This window comes from Oryza brachyantha, chromosome 8 (genome assembly GCF_000231095.2).
Source record: "Oryza brachyantha chromosome 8, ObraRS2, whole genome shotgun sequence".
NCBI classification, from domain to species: domain Eukaryota; kingdom Viridiplantae; phylum Streptophyta; class Magnoliopsida; order Poales; family Poaceae; genus Oryza; species Oryza brachyantha.
Window position 1 is genome coordinate 2,662,634 of NC_023170.2, and position 15,210 is coordinate 2,677,843.

Consider the following 15,210-nt stretch of genomic DNA (forward strand, 5'->3'; position numbering starts at 1 on the left):
TATACACTAATCTACCCCTGTTCTTATTATAATACATCTATGCTCCATTTAAACCTGGGATGTTTTTCTGCCTATTCATATGAAAATTCAAACATTCTACATTCATTAAAGGTTTTGGAACATTCTTAGGCTCTATTATATTTAGATTGTAGAGATAGGATGTTAGATTATTTGATTTTACGACCATTATTTATGTCCACAAATAAATGAATCAAATACTAAAAAGTTGAGAAATGTACTTATATATATGTTTTTAAATAATCCCTCCACTAGGAGCTTACGAAACATGTTCATGATAATTTGGTACTTAATCTAGTTAAAAATATTTGTCGTTTAGAATAATATTTAATCAAAGTTTAAAAGTTCTGGTCATCGATAATTTTTTAAATGCTTAGATTAAATACAAAATAAATGATATTCATACATTTGTATCGAAAAGTATACATAAAACTATTAGAATTTATAGAATTATTCTAACATAAAATTACTCATCGAAATTCCAATTACTTAATCAAATCTTATCCTGAACAATAAATATTCCTAATCAAATAATACATTGTACTGCATAATACTACCTCCGTACCTCCGTCCCTAAATGTTTGACGCCGTTAACTTTTTTATACGCGTTTGACTATTCGTCTTATTCAAAACAAATTATCAAATATGTAAATATATATATGCATAAAAATATATTTAACGATACATGAAACGATATAAAAATAATTAGTAATTAAGTAATTTTTTAATAAGATGAACGGTCAAATCAATGACGTCATATATATTTAGGATGGATCGAGTATATTTTAATATTTTACAACGGAGACGGTAGCCAGCCGCTGAAAAAGGACGCTGCATGTTTTGAAGAAAATGTGTGAGAGAGAGAAAAGAAAATAAGGGGTAAAATAGGAAATTCATTTATGTGTGCGGTAGTATTGCGGTGGAGTGGGGCCGTGTTTGGCTTGTGGGAGTAAGTTAACTTATTCTGACACGGTTGTGGGAGTAAGTTAACTTATTCTGACACGGAAAACGTAGTAATAGATTAATATATAATTAATTAATTAATTATTATTAAAAAAATATAAAATAGATTATATGATTTTTTAAAACAATTTTTCTATAGAAATTTTTTTAAAAATATACCGTTTAACAGTTAAAAAGCGTACGCGCGAAAAACGATTAGATAAGATATCTAATTGGGCAAACGAACGGGGCCTGGGTTGCTGTCCATGCCTGGCTGTCGGAAAGCGAAGGCGCAAGTTGCCGCTTTGGACTCCAGCTGGCGCCCCCCTCCCTATCATTCACGCATCATCACCCCATCACGCGCACGGCGCCCCCTTAACCCGTCTAATCACGCAATTAGCACTGTAATCCCCCGCCATTACCACTCTTAATCACGCGTTTGCCTGCTTAGCTCACCAACTGCTCCTCTCGCGCACACAAGCTCTACTTCTGCATACTGCGAGCACACCACACAAACACGACCTTTGCTTGATTTGCTCTCCCTTCCTTGTTAATCAACTGAATTCTTAGCTAATAATTTAAGGAACTTTTATAATTATTCAGGTATACAAATACATGAGCTAGCTATTATAAAATTAAAAATTAGCAGAGTATTATAAAAAGCTTTTACATAGTAAAACATTTGTAAATTATATCGTTTAGATGTTTTAGAAAACACTTGCATTAATTGCTCATCTAATAAACAGAAAGAATAGGATACATTACTGGCCTCGTCTTTTAATTTTTGCTTAAATTTAAAGTTTTAACATTAAATTATAGTTAATTTTGGTGTTTGTTACTTTGTTTTTTTAGCCTTTTCTTTTGCGCGCTCAGAATTTTAGGCCTTGTTTAGTTAAAATTTTTTCCAAAAATATCAAATCGAATTTTTAGACACCTAAATAAAGTATTAAACATAGATGAACCAAAAAAATTAATTGTACAGTTATGTAAGAAATCTTGAGACGAATCTTTTGAGCATAATTAGTCTATGATTAGCCATAAGTGCTACAGTAACCAATATGTACTAATGACGGATTAATTAGGCTCAAAAGATTCGTCTCGCGGTTTTTAGGCTAGCCGTGAAATTCGTTTTTTCATTCGTGTCCAAAAACCCCTTCCAACATCTAGTCAAACATTTAACGTGACACTTCTCCTAAAAATTTTCTCAATCTAAACTATAAATTTTTGGTACCTTAAGATGTACCACACTTTTTACGCTAAAAGTAGGGTACGTTGAGTTATTTTTTAAGGATGGTAAAAAATATATATATAAGTTTTATTTATAAATTATATAATGTTTTAATTATAAATACATTGTTTCATATTTTTTTAAACAAAAGATCACTAACCTAATAGCTTTTTTTTTTTTTTTGCAGCGGGGTAGGAGCAATCGCATTGGGCAGCGGCCGCGGCATATAAAGTCGTCGCCGCCGTCGTCGTCTTCTTCCTCCTCTCTTCTTTCTCTCTCTCTCCTCGCAGGTCTCACTGTGTCTGGCCTAGCTAGCTAGGAGTAGCCACCAGAAGTAGCTAGCTACCTTCTTCTACTCCTCTTCTTGCTCTTGCTCCAAGCTCTTCTGCACCTGCGACGACTAGGCCGCCATCGTCTATCCGAAACCCAACCACGATGGAGCTCGGGTTCAGCGGCGGCAGCGGCGAGGTCATGCAGCGCGGGTCGCCGGCGGGGTGGGTTCCGGCGTGCACGCCGTTCAGTCTGGGAGGAGCTGCCTGTCGCGTGGCTGAGCTATAGTGGTGCCTTGCTCAGTTGCTCTGCTTCTTCTTCCTTCTTCTTCTTCTTCTTCCTCCTCGGCCGCTCCGGTGTTCTTCGTCGCTGAGCTCGCTCTGCCAAGAAACCAACCGATTTTGACAGGTATGGTTCAATTCAGTTTTAGTCTCAGTTCTTTCTTGCTGTTCCTTTTGCTCAATTAAAGGCACCAAGAATACTGATTACTACTGCAATTAGTTAATATTGTGGTACAGCAAGTATAGATAAGTGTGTGTGTATATATATATATTATACATGCATGCATGTATGTATTGGTAAGGTTCGAGAATTCGAGCTTGGGAGTGGTTGAAAGAATTTAATTTTTTTTCTGAAGCCCACAATTTAATTTTTTTCGATAATGAAAATCAATATCCATATATAAGTGGTTGAATGGATTAGTTGGAGATTCTTGGGATCTGAGCCTAGTTATTCTTCTAGATAAGCCTTGCAACAAAAGCAACCAAATGAACATGACAAGGATCAAAGGGGGAAAGGAGGAGGAAGAAGGAAGAAGCACATGCATGGCACTTACACCGCAATCTCCATTAGCAAAAGCACACACCTCTTGCTTCTTTCTATGGTCTTCTCTTTTTATCCTTTTGCCCTTTTCCTCCTCCCTGGCTCCCTCCATAGAATTTTTTTCCCTCCAACCAACAAAAGTTTGGAAGAAAAAAAAAAGAGGCACTACTGGTCTTGTTTCAATCTTGCAGCAAGGCTCCATCCTTCTACAAATCAGTTTCCACTGCCCTTCAATTTCTTCCATTTTATTTGTCAACCTTAATTAGGATATGATATTTGCAGTTGCAAGGCTCAATTTAGTTACACAACCTAATTTGCCAGTCTAATCAATTGTACAAATTGGGGAGTAGTAGTCATTTAATCTATACATGAGGTGAATTAAAATAAACAAAGAAAGAATCCAAGAAAGGGCATTAGCCTGTTCTTGATCACACCCACCCAGAAGAAATCCATGGAATTTGGATTGGATATTTGAATTGGAGCAAGAAAGATGAAGTTTTTTTTTTGGATGGATCATGGATGGATGATGAGAAGTAGCTAGGTGATGGATTTGGACTTGGGCTTGGAGCTGCAGCTGAGGTCGACGGCGGTGCCGTTGGGCCAGAAGAAGCGGAGGTCACAGCGGAGGCGCGTCCAGTACTTGAAGGGGATGAGGCCGCCGACCTTCCACCGCGTGCTCGCCTGGCCGGCGACGGAGAAGGGCACCACGCCGTCGGCAAGCGCGGTCTCCATGGCGGCCATGCCGGAGCTGTCCAGGGGTATCCCCGAGGAGCGCACCACGTAGCCCAGCGGCAGCGAGCCCTTGCGCGGCACGGCGAACGGGTCGGCGCGGAGGATGGCGATCACCACGCGGTGGAAGCTGACGCGGAGCTCCAGCGCCGTGAAGGCCGCCTCCGACCGCGCGTTGCCGTTCTCGGCGTCGACGCCGAGGGAGAGCGCCGCCTCCAGCGTCCCCTGCTGGTCGTAGACGAGGTCGTCGAGCCGCGCCGACCGGATGGCCAGGTAGGGCGCCCGTGGCTGCAGCAGCAGCACGACGACCAGCACGGACACCGCGGCCACCAGCACCACCACCGCCAGCACCGTGAACACCACCGCCGCCGCCCACTCCAGCGCCCCCGACCGGTGCGCCCTCCGCCCCCGCGGGTGGTGGTGCAGCTGCGTCTGCGGCCGCCACGAATGCCCCTGCGGCGGCAGCGGCGGCCTCTCGTGTGTCAGCACGCCACCGCTGTCGTTCGCGCCGCGCATTGTGAGCCGCGACGAAGCAGCATGAGGGAGGAAGACGAAGGCGACGTGCTGGTGCCTCGACGGCGGCCGCCTTATGTGCGCGGCGGCCGTGGCGTGCCTTCGCCGGAGGAGTAATTCTTGGTGGAGAGGAGGAAGGTTTGGTATCTCCACCTCGCAAGCTGATTGACCATACTTGGCAGAGGAAGCTTTGCTTGGTGGGTTAAAGAAATGGGAGCAAGGGAGAATTCTTATCCTGGGCTACCTTGGTTCAGCCAGCCACCATTGCTGCCATGGCCGCCGCCCCTTTTCGCGACACCGTCCTAGCTTATGTCTCCCGGCGCGCCATTGATGCTGTTCTTGGATGCTTTGGTTGCTCAAGCCTTTTGCAGTTGTTGCAGGATTGAGTGTGGCACTGTCACTGACTGAACTGATGATGAGCTTTGGACAGAGCTAGAGCTGGGCATGTTAATGGCAGTGTCAATTGCCATTGATAACCACTCAATGACATGATTGCAAAGCACCAGATGCCTCCTTTTCTTTCTTTCTTTCTAAAAGTATTCTAACCCTTCGAGTGATGTCCTCTCGTCTATTGCATTCTATCTAAATAATTATTAAAAATTTTAAAAAAATTAAAGATAGATTAATATAAGATATATCACTACACAAATATGTAAGTTTAAATATGACTTCTACAATCCATAACAAAAATAACAAATTGAACTCTGAATAGTATACGTATATTCACAGTCATATTTGTTATTTTTGTTATGAATTGTAGAAATTATATTTAAACTTGCATGTTTGTGTAGTGATATATCTTACATTAATCTATCTTCACAAAATTTTTTATTTTTTTATGACTATTTGAATAACATGCAATAGATGGGGGACATTCCCTTGAGAGTTTAAAATCCACTTCCTTTTCTTTCTTCTCCCTTTTAGTTGTTTAAGCTAAGAGGTGTTTTTGAGTGACAGAGTGAGTGCCTTTTTTAGTGCTTGCGCTAGTGATTGTCAAGGGGGAGGAATATGCTACTTGATCAATATTCATCTTTCTTTAAATTTTTTGTCAAGGATCCCAAAGGTTGCACAAAACAAATGGGGGAAAGGCAAAGTATCTTATGCGTCGTGTCCTATGCAATCCTTTCTCTTTTGGCAGATGTTTAGGGTGAAATATGCTTTCAAATGCATCAGAATTATTTTTAAGGACACGTCTCAAAGCTAATTCTAAATGTTGGCAAAATCCACTTGGAGTTGAGAAAGAAAACCAGTTAACTTAAAGTAAACCATTTTTTTATTTACTGAAAATAAATTAGTTTTTGCTGTTTGATTTGGAATGATCTTAAACCTTAGCATAGGCTGGAGCTAATAGAAGTTGGTTACCATGTGGTGGAGAAATTGTGCCTTTGATCTGTAATTTTCAAGTGGTGAACTGAATCTGGTTGTTCATGCCTTGTGTTATGGATCTGCTGGTTTTTGGTTAGGCTTTTCCTTTCCATAGAATCTGGTCATACTTTTTTGAATGGAAACTGAAAGTGATATCCTCACGCAACAGCAGTCTTGCTACTTTTCATGTGCCATGCGTATAGCACACAGCTATCACTGAAACATGCTCTATGCATTTTGTTCTTGGGTTTGCTACTTATGTAATGACATATCTTGCACCATCACTGGCACAATTTCAAGATCAGCTGCACATCTAGTACTAATCTAGGCAAATCGGATGCAGACATTCCATTTCCTGCAATTGATTGTACCATCAAATTATATCTGACAGCAAATTTTTGTCAAAATTTTCAGCATGAGCAATGGAAGTAGCTGTTAAGTTCCAGTGACAGAGAGAAATGGATCCCCAGTTTTTTGTCAGACTGTCAGTTGGGCAGCTTGGCCTGAAGCTCCCCGGCGCGAATGCGAGGAAGGCGGCCCGGAGCTTCCTCTGCGAAATCCGGCTGAAAGGGTTCCCTGTCCAGATAGCTCCAGTTCCTCTGATCACTTCTTCGGAGTTCAACCTTGATCCGCACACCAATGCCGCCGTCTTCTCCCTCGACGAGTCTGATCTGAATGCGCTGTCGGCGCCGGGGTGTTTCGGAGCTCATGGGTCTCATCTTGAGGTGGCGGTGTACGTTGTTGGCCGGCGCGGCGGGCATTGCGGCATCGTGACCGGGATGAGGAGGCTTCTTGGCGTGGTCATGGTGGACGTCGGCGCGGCGGAGTGGAGGGATGGCAAGCCGGCGATGCCTCACCATGGCTGGGTTGGCGTTGGCAGAGGCGAGGCCAGGCCGGAGCTGCATCTGAGGGTGAAGCTGGAGGCCGATCCCCGGTACATCTTTGAGTTCGACGACGAGGTCGCGCTGAACCCGCAGGTTGTGCAGCTCCATGGCCGCATCCGGCAGCCCATCTTCAGCTGCAAGTTTGTTCGCGACAGGCGGTGAGTGAGGACGCCGCCATCAACGCCGCCGTGGCTGGCTCGTCGTCGTCGTGTTGGTGTCGATCACGTCGTTGATGTTGTTGTTTTGGTTGGCAGGGGGTCGCAGGTGGATCAGTACTGGTCGAGCTCCGGCGGCGAGGAGAAGGAGGCGGAGATGATGAGGAGGAGGGAGAGGAAGGGGTGGAAGGTGGTGATCCACGACCTGTCCGGCTCCGCCGTCGCCGCGGCGTTCATGGTGACGCCGTTCGTCGCGGCGAACGGCCGCGACACGGTGGCGCGGTCGAACCCGGGCGCGTGGCTGATCGCGCGCGCCGGCGCGACGGCGCCGAGGTCCTCGTCGGCGGTGGAGAGCTGGCAGCCGTGGGGCCGGCTGGAGGCGTGGCGGGATCAGGGCGGCGCGGCGGGCAGCAAGGACACGGTGTGCCTCCGGCTGCGGCTCCTCCCAGAGGGCCAGGACTCGTGCATGCTCGTGGCGGAGACGCCACTCCGCAGCGACAAGGGCGGGGAGTTCGCCATCGACATGGACAGGCAGGCGCCGGCGCCGGCGGCGACCGGCGGGGCGGAGTACTGCGCGGCGAGCCTGGGCGAGGCGTGCGTCGGCGGCGGGTTCGTGATGAGCTGCCGCGTGGAGGGGGAGGCCCGGAGCAGCAGGCCGCTCGTGCAGCTCGCCATGCGGCACGTCACGTGCATGGAGGACGCCGCCATGTTCGTGGCGCTCGCCGCCGCCGTCGACCTCAGCGTCAAGGCGTGCCGGCCGTTCCGGAGGAAGACGGCGGCGGCCAAGAACAAGAAGACGGCGGCTACCACGTCGTCTCCCGATCCCCTCGACCTGGACACGTAACCAGTGCATTCATCCATCTCCCACCCTTCGTCTTCTTCCTCGCACAGGCGGAGAAGGGAAAGACCGATCAATCGAGCATCCATGGCGGCCATGAAATCCTCCCAGCTTTGTAAATTCACTTCTCTGGAAGAATTGGACACTCCTTTTTTTTCCGTTTGCAGTGATCAAGAACGTTCAAAGTTTGTTCCACGAATTTTTGTAGAGTTTACTAAAATCCAATCCTGGATCGTCGGGTCTGTCAAGGTAACCCTCATCCATTGGGTCAAACTAGTCTCCACTCTGGTCTCCCCCACCAATCCGTCAACGCGCGGCGACCTCGCCACCGACGAACTCCCAGCGAAATCCGCCGCCGCCGCTCATCCCCCAGCTGTGTCCGCCCAATCCGCCCCGGTTTATCCTTCTTCAAGTCTCGAGGTGTCCATCCACGGCGGGAAGGAACAAGATTACCGACGTAAAAGTTAAAAAGACTCAATGACATGTAGGCCTACGTCAGCGACTATATCCCTGTGACTTCTCATTCATATAAGAGAAGAAGTGAATTTTAATTCTCTTTGGATGGAATAGGAACCGGATTTCGTGACATTGCACCGTAACATTTTCGGTGACATTGAGTCACTGACGTATGGGACCTATGTGGGTCTAGGCACATATGTCTTACGCGTCAGTGACTCAATGTCACCGAAAATATCACGGGACAATGTTCACCGAATCTATGTCCATACATGTATACCAGGCATCACTAGAAAATTGTATGCAATCTGGCCATTTGGGTGTACTGAACTACTGACTACTGAGATATACTCTTGTTATTGTAGAACAGCAGAGTGAAGAAATACACTAAAGAATTATCTGTTGATGAAATGCATGGCAGGCATGAACAGAAAATTGTATGCACTTTGGGAGTAATGTATGTTTGGGAGTAGGTTTTATCTGAATATTGAAGACATGCAAAATTGCTTGTAGCTGAAATGATGTGTAAACATTGTCTCTGGTCTACCTAAAATGGACGGTTCCCAAAGCACTTCAAGGCTTATCTGCATATACAATGGATGTTCATTTCAATTTGATCACACAAGTGCTAATTTCAATGGATCTTGATTTGCAGCATTACTTGCACTCTTTTCGCTTGCAGTGCTTGCACAACACTTAAATTTGACTCATCTGAGCTAATTTTATTTTTAACTCATTTTAAATTCAATCCTTAAATTTAATAGACAAAAAGATTGGACCTATTACCACCCCTAGTTAAACTAGGTAGAGATATGCATGTTCTGAATTCTGAAGAGTGATGACAATCACTGAATCTCCTGAAATATTCACGGTAGGTCCTTTTCTATCCAGATGGGAATCTTGATGGTGCCAGGTTGCACTTTGCAGATGCTAAACTACCGGTTTAAATTGTAATTGCAATCTACTGTCTAGATGGTTAGTACTAGCTTCTTTACCTATTGAGGCAACTCATGTTAATCACCTGAGCAAAAGGAATAACCCCATAATCAATTTTATCATCATTGAAAAGGTAACAGAAGGTACCACTGTTTTCTATATAAAATTTGATACCTCTTGATACCTTAAATACTAAAAATACCAAATTTTACGTAGAAAACAGTGGTATTTTATAGTACCTTCTTAAGGATAGGAAAAATGCTCTCATGTGTGATACCAATAACTCATGTTAATCACCAGAACCAAGTTGAGAGCTCATTTTGTTTGAAATTTATAGAAGCCCACTTCAAATTCAATCCTGAACCTGCGCTTCATTCTATCAAATTTTCACGTCATTGACCACGTTGACCACGCTTGACCAGGGCCCCACCTGTCAGAGGGAAACGTGCTTCTCCGTCGCCCCGTCGCGACGTCCTCAAATGCGACGCCACCGCCGCTCGCCGTAACAAACTCTTCCTCGGCTACGGCTACTTGGCCCTCTCGTCTTCCTCGCCACGCCACGCCACGCCACGCCAGGTCGCCAGCGCGCGCGCGGACTCGATCGCTCACGCCGACCACAGCATGGAGTACTCGTCGTCCGTTCGGGGCGCCCGGCGGCAGGGGATGGAGGTCTTCGACGGCGTGGAGTTCGTGCGGCTGCGGAGCTGGGGGTACGGCTCCTACCTCCACGCCGACGAGGACGGGCGGACCGTCTACCTCGGAAGCCTCCGCGGCGGCGCTTCGCAGCACAACGCGGTGTGGGCCGTGCAGCCGCTCCGCGTCGCGGGGCCCGTTGGCCCAGGCGGGCCGTCCATGCTCCTCCGTGGCGCCTACGGCAGGTACCTCGGGTCCGCCGCCGCCGACCTCGCCAATCGCTGCCGGTGGTGCCCTCTCCCCATCAACTCGATCGAGGCCGCGCAGCGCAACTACGAGTGGTCGGAGGTCAATGGCGTCGTGTGGCGGGCCTTACACTGCCCCACCGACGTAGTCGAGCGTCGCGATGCCCGCGGCGTCGTCCGACTGAGCGACTGGAGCTGGCGCTACCTGCGCGCCAACAAGTGTATCCTGTCTCCCCGTCGCAGAGTCTCCGTCGACATCTTCGCCGACGACGATACGGAGGGGCTGTGGGAGGTGGTGGCCGTCTCCTGGAGTCTCCGCAGGCCGGAGCTCCCGATCGCGACTGAAGTGAGTTCCTCGATTCTTGCGATTCTTGTGTTTGTGTTTTGTCCTCCATGATGGTGATGGGTGATGGATTCTGGTTCTAATTGTGCGCTTCGTGATGCTGATGGGTTCCAATTGTACAATCTGTGAACTGACCTAATTCTTTGTGCCACCATTGTTGATCTTGTGCAGTACGGATGGTCCGAGCGATTCGTCTCGGCATGCTCCCCACCACTGCGGCGGTTGATCATGGTCGAGAAGGCCGACGGCTCCAAGATTTCGTTTCAGTACAGCGGGAGGTCGGTGCAGCTCCTGAGAGAGGAGCTCGCGTGCCATGTGAACTACGACTTCACGCTGTGCGTCCGCGCTGGCCGCCATGGGAGGGTCACCCCTCTGCTCATCGACCTGCCTCGCAGCCGGGAGACCCTGCACGTCGTCCTCGTCAGGTCCAACAACGAAGGTAAACAGCAGCCTACAGTTCGATCTCTTTACTGAATTTTCTGAACATCACTTATGTTGGTTCTGAATTTTGTATGCATCACTAGATATCATTTGTGGAAACTGATGTCATGTTAGTTCTGAGTTCTGAATCATGTGGGCAATTTTAGTTGGATATGCATGTTGCTGAATTTTCTGAACACTGTTTATGCTGCTCTGAATTTTCTGGACACTGTTTTCAGGCCCTTATTTTTAGTTTAGTACTGTAGATTTTCCGGTTTTCTGTAATGTGCATTATTCGATATGCATGCACCCTTAATGAAAATCTGGTTTTTCAGGTTTTTGTGTATAGTTCCCACCTCAGCAGCTTACTGCTGATACTTAGGCTGTAATTTTCCCTTCACTCTTAATGAAAATCTGGTTGGCCCTTTCCGGTCAACCCGGCAAAAAATTCGATATGCATGCAACAAACCTCATTCCATATACTTGCAGATGATTTTTCTTAATATTTCATATGTATTTCTGATTTTTTTTTCTGTGAAAGGAAAACATGACAATATGCCATGCATCTCTAGAGATTTTCAGGTCCTTCTGTTCAGTTCATCACTGTTGATTTTCCAGTTTTCAGTAATGCACATTTTAGAAAGTCCCATGCAATTTGGGTGTTCTCTCTGTTCTTGAGAGTAGGATGTATTTGAATATTGTAGATAAGCTGAATGGTATTGCACTGTTTATTTGCAGAATCACTTGCACTGTTTTCACTGTCTAACTGCATCGGTTCTTTGCTATACTGCAGCGGATGATCGGTTGTTATTCCCATATCTGAATGCATCACAGGAAGGCGAGCGCATGATACAGATCTCATAGAGCCAGAGCAAGGCGAATCCATGATCAAGTGAATCCTTTTGTGCTGAATTTCTGACAGGCTCAGGGAACTCGACAGAAGATTAGTGTATTGGTTAGAGACTTAAGAGTGGAAATTTCAGTTCAGCCGATGCTGGAATGCAGTTTCATGTTGCTCTAAGCATTACAATGGTGACAATTAGTATTCATGTTTAGTATGGATTGATGACAAGAGTGTGCTTGAACTCCTGCAATAGCTGAACTATGAATTCTGAAATATAAATGATGATCTGAGTTCTGATGACTGATGAATGTCTGAATCTCCTGGAGCATTTAGGGTTTTTGACGCCGTGGATGTCTTTGATCCATAGCCTGTCTTGTGGTTCTTCTGCAACTGTTTTCCTTCTTGTAGGACAAACGTTTCATTATTAACATGCAGATTGCCTGGCATTTTTCATGGCATTATACATTTTCAGACCTATCTTTTAGTTGTTTAGTAGCACAGGTGAAACCACTTATAAACGGTTTAAAAATAATTTGTGGGTAAAAATTTTATGTATATGTTGTTTGTGATCTAGAAACAAAGGCTAGAAAATAAACTACAATTAAAAAAAAATCTAAAAATGAACTTCAAAATTAAGTTCTATAATTTAAAATTTAGCTTATAAGCACAAACGTAAAGCGAAAAGAAGGGGACCTTTATATTGAACGTTTTGTACGGTGGTGTTGCGACAATAGAACTTCGTCCGATCGTAAATATTTGATATTTAGAGTAAAATTCTATCAAACTTTTTAAATCTTTTGAAACATGAAGATGCAGCTGCGTACGGTGTGACTCAAGAGTTCAGACATCGATTTTTGGTTCCAGCAGCAAACAGAAGTTCAGAAATCGTTTAGGAGTATGAAATTTACGATGTTCTGTAAAGTGTGATCTGCACTTCATTTGATCAAATTCCACATCTTCCGTTGCACAAGTTAACGGCGTTAAGTCATTGACGACGGTTAGCCACGCTTGACCAGAGGGCCCACCTGTCAGCCAGCGCGACCTGCGTCCTCGCGACGCCTTCAAATACCCCGCCGCTCGGCGCCGAGATGGCTACGGCTACTTGGCTCTCTCGTCTTCCTCCTCCGCTCGCCACCCAGAAAGCCGAGAGGCGAGCGCTACTCGCCACCGCGTGCGCCTCGCTTCGACGACAGCTAGCATGGAGACCCTGTGCGAGAGGCGAGCGCACCAGCCGTGGATGGAGGTCTTCGACGGCGTGGAGTTCGCGGCGCTGCGGATGTGGCAGAGCGACACGTACCTCACCGCCGACGAGGACGGGCGATCCGTCCACCACGTGAGCCTCCGCGGCGTCGCCTCGCACAGCGCGGTGTGGGCCGTGGAGAAGCGCCTCGCCGCCGGGACTCCCCCCAGGCGGTACTTGCTCTTCCGCGGCGCCTACGGCCGCTACCTCGGGGCTCGCGAGGACCACGAGGGCTGCTACGCCTTCTGCCCGCTCCGGACCGGCTCGCTCGTGGCCACGCAGCGCGACCGCGATCAGGAGGAGGTCGACGCCATCATGTGGCGCGCGCTCGCGTGCTCCGGCTCCGATGTCTTCGAGCACCACGATGCCCGCGGCGTCGTCCTTCTGCACGACAGGTCCGGGCGCTACCTTCGCGGGAACAAGAATCTCCTCGGTTGCCGCCACAGCGTCTCCATCGACGACAACCTCAACGCCGAGAGGACGCTGCGCTGGGAGGTGCTCCCCATCCCCACGCTCGACAGACCGGAGCTCCCGTTCGCCACCAATGTGAGCTCCTCGATCCTCCCCTCTCTTCTCGCCATTCATGCGTTGCGTTATTCTTGCGAGAACATGAGGGTTCTGGACTTCTGGTTCTAGTTGTGCAGTTCTTGATCAAGCTTTTTCTGCTACCTGTTCTTGATTTTGTGCAGCCCGACTTGGCCGAGACCCTCGACAGGTCGGCGTCGAGCACCTCCGGTCAGCGGCGGGAGATCCGCTACGTGAAGGCCGATGACGCCGGCAACTTCAGCGAGGAAGAGGGTGACTGGACTTCGTTTCAGTTCACATCGAGGTCGGTGCAGATCCTGAGAGAGGAGCTCGCGAACCGAGTGGAGTACGAGGTCACGCTGTGCGTCCGCGCCGGCCGCCATGGTCACCTCACTCCTCTGCTCATCAACCTGCCTCGCAGCGAGGAGACCCTGCACATCGTCGTCCTCAGGCGCAACAGCGCAGGTTCGATCTGCTTGTTGCTGAATTTTCTGAACAATTTTTTGAAATAGAGGACAATTTGCTGAATTTTCTGAACAATGATCATTAGTTCTGAATTTTGATGTGAAAGGAGCACGGAACAATGATCATTAGTTCTGAATTTTCAGTAATGTGCATTGTTTGTGCCTGTGTTTGAGAAGCAAAATATATATATCTGTGCTTATCCGACGAATTTTCAAGTTTGACATCACCAGAAAATTGTATGCACATTTGGTGTATTCTGTGTATCTTGGCAGTAGGATTTGTCTGAATATTGTGGATCTTGTTAGATGATGATCTGAACATTGTAGATAAGCAGAATTAGTAGTAGCTGAATGGATTGTCTATTATGGTATTTATCATATCCAAATAGCATTTTGACTTTCAGATTTACTTGCGCCGTTTTTACTTGCAAGAGCTGTGCTGCTTGTGTATCACACTGTCTAACAGCATCGTTTCTTTTCTATGGCTGCAGCGGATGAGCAGTTGAAATTCCCAAATCCGTATGCATTGCTGCCAGATGAACCAGAGGAAGAAGTAACCTTGATTTGATGAATCCTTTTGTGCTGAACTACTTCTGACAGGCTCAGGGAACTCGACAGAAGATTAGTGTGCTGGTTAGAGGCATAGAGTGGAATTTTCTGTTCAACCGATGCTAGAAGACAGTTTTATGTTTGTTCTCAGCTGCAGAATAACTGAATGAAAATTCTGTAGCTGTTAGGGTGACAATTACTCCTGCCTAAGTATGGATTGATAATAACACTGTACTTAACTCATGCAATGCAGTACTGTTCATGCATTTTGATTTGTGATGAGTAATTGCCGCAATTGAATCTCCTGAACCATTCAGTGTGGAATCTAGTTAGTTTAATCGTGCTTTTTACTTGTTCCGGTGATTATTACCCTAAACCAATTGCTAGATCCAAAAGCAAAGAACACAGGACTACAGGAGAGTTCTTGAAAAGTTTAACGTGAAGATTGCCTGACATTTTTGGCATGGCCAAGTTTGCAATACTGCAATTTATCTTGAGTGATTTGTGTTCTGGTGCTGCAAATAGCAAAGCGTCACTGATAGTAACCTGAAAATTACAGAATGACATGGAGATCAAAAGTAGTAGTTCAGATCCATCTAATTTTTTTTTTACTGAATCACTGGATTAATCGACCCTACTAATTCCGTGAACCCACTCATTTCAAACATTACCTCCATTTCATATTATAAAAATTATAAAATTTATATAGATACTAACGAACCTTATATGGAGTAATATGAAATAGAGAAAGTGTAATTTGCATGAGCGCTCAGAACGAAGTTCAATAATGT

General features: G+C 46.5%; 4 protein-coding genes across 5 annotated transcripts; 3 read left to right on the forward strand and 1 right to left on the reverse strand.

Annotated features, from left to right (window-relative positions):
* The first annotated feature begins 2,452 nt into the window (after positions 1-2,452).
* On the forward strand, positions 2,453-8,631 carry LOC102704909. Of its 2 annotated transcripts, none has more exons than XM_040526703.1 (3): positions 2,453-2,866; positions 6,302-6,929; positions 7,026-8,631. In XM_040526703.1, the coding sequence occupies exons 2-3, from the start codon at positions 6,346-6,348 to the stop codon at positions 7,768-7,770; spliced, it is 1,329 nt and encodes a 442-aa protein (XP_040382637.1). In that variant the 5' UTR covers positions 2,453-2,866; positions 6,302-6,345; the 3' UTR covers positions 7,771-8,631. The 2 variants fall into 2 exon arrangements, with proteins under 2 accessions (XP_040382637.1, XP_040382638.1); XM_040526704.1 differs by lacking the exon at positions 2,453-2,866 and adding an exon at positions 5,794-6,203.
* LOC102704636 lies at positions 3,818-4,525 on the reverse strand. The gene has a single exon (XM_006659801.2). It carries the CDS (start codon positions 4,523-4,525, stop codon positions 3,818-3,820), a length of 708 nt encoding a protein of 235 aa, XP_006659864.2.
* Positions 8,632-9,543: 912 nt separating the features above from the next.
* Positions 9,544-11,940, forward strand: LOC102705182. Its single transcript, XM_040527113.1, has 3 exons — positions 9,544-10,380; positions 10,549-10,816; positions 11,591-11,940. Exons 1-3 carry the CDS (start codon positions 9,778-9,780, stop codon positions 11,659-11,661), a joined length of 942 nt encoding a protein of 313 aa, XP_040383047.1. The 5' UTR covers positions 9,544-9,777; the 3' UTR covers positions 11,662-11,940.
* Positions 11,941-12,748: 808 nt separating this feature from the next.
* Positions 12,749-14,757, forward strand: LOC107304786. The gene is made up of 3 exons (XM_015840397.1): positions 12,749-13,427; positions 13,571-13,871; positions 14,362-14,757. Exons 1-3 carry the CDS (start codon positions 12,840-12,842, stop codon positions 14,436-14,438), a joined length of 966 nt encoding a protein of 321 aa, XP_015695883.1. The 5' UTR covers positions 12,749-12,839; the 3' UTR covers positions 14,439-14,757.
* The last annotated feature ends 453 nt before the right edge of the window (positions 14,758-15,210 follow it).

Excerpts from the sequence above, each read along its gene's own strand:
- LOC102704636 (XM_006659801.2), bottom strand. The coding sequence starts at position 4,525 with ATGCGCGGCGCGAACGACAGCGGTGGCGTGCTGACACACGAGAGGCCG.
- LOC102704909 (XM_040526703.1), top strand. The coding sequence starts at position 6,346 with ATGGATCCCCAGTTTTTTGTCAGACTGTCAGTTGGGCAGCTTGGCCTG. Across the intron at positions 6,930-7,025 it reads AAGTTTGTTCGCGACAGGCG|GGGGTCGCAGGTGGATCAGT; the intron begins GTGAGTGAGGAC and ends TTTGGTTGGCAG.
- LOC102705182 (XM_040527113.1), top strand. The coding sequence starts at position 9,778 with ATGGAGTACTCGTCGTCCGTTCGGGGCGCCCGGCGGCAGGGGATGGAG. Across the intron at positions 10,381-10,548 it reads AGCTCCCGATCGCGACTGAA|TACGGATGGTCCGAGCGATT; the intron begins GTGAGTTCCTCG and ends GATCTTGTGCAG. Across the intron at positions 10,817-11,590 it reads CGTCAGGTCCAACAACGAAG|CGGATGATCGGTTGTTATTC; the intron begins GTAAACAGCAGC and ends GCTATACTGCAG.
- LOC107304786 (XM_015840397.1), top strand. The coding sequence starts at position 12,840 with ATGGAGACCCTGTGCGAGAGGCGAGCGCACCAGCCGTGGATGGAGGTC. Across the intron at positions 13,428-13,570 it reads AGCTCCCGTTCGCCACCAAT|CCCGACTTGGCCGAGACCCT; the intron begins GTGAGCTCCTCG and ends GATTTTGTGCAG. Across the intron at positions 13,872-14,361 it reads CCTCAGGCGCAACAGCGCAG|CGGATGAGCAGTTGAAATTC; the intron begins GTTCGATCTGCT and ends CTATGGCTGCAG.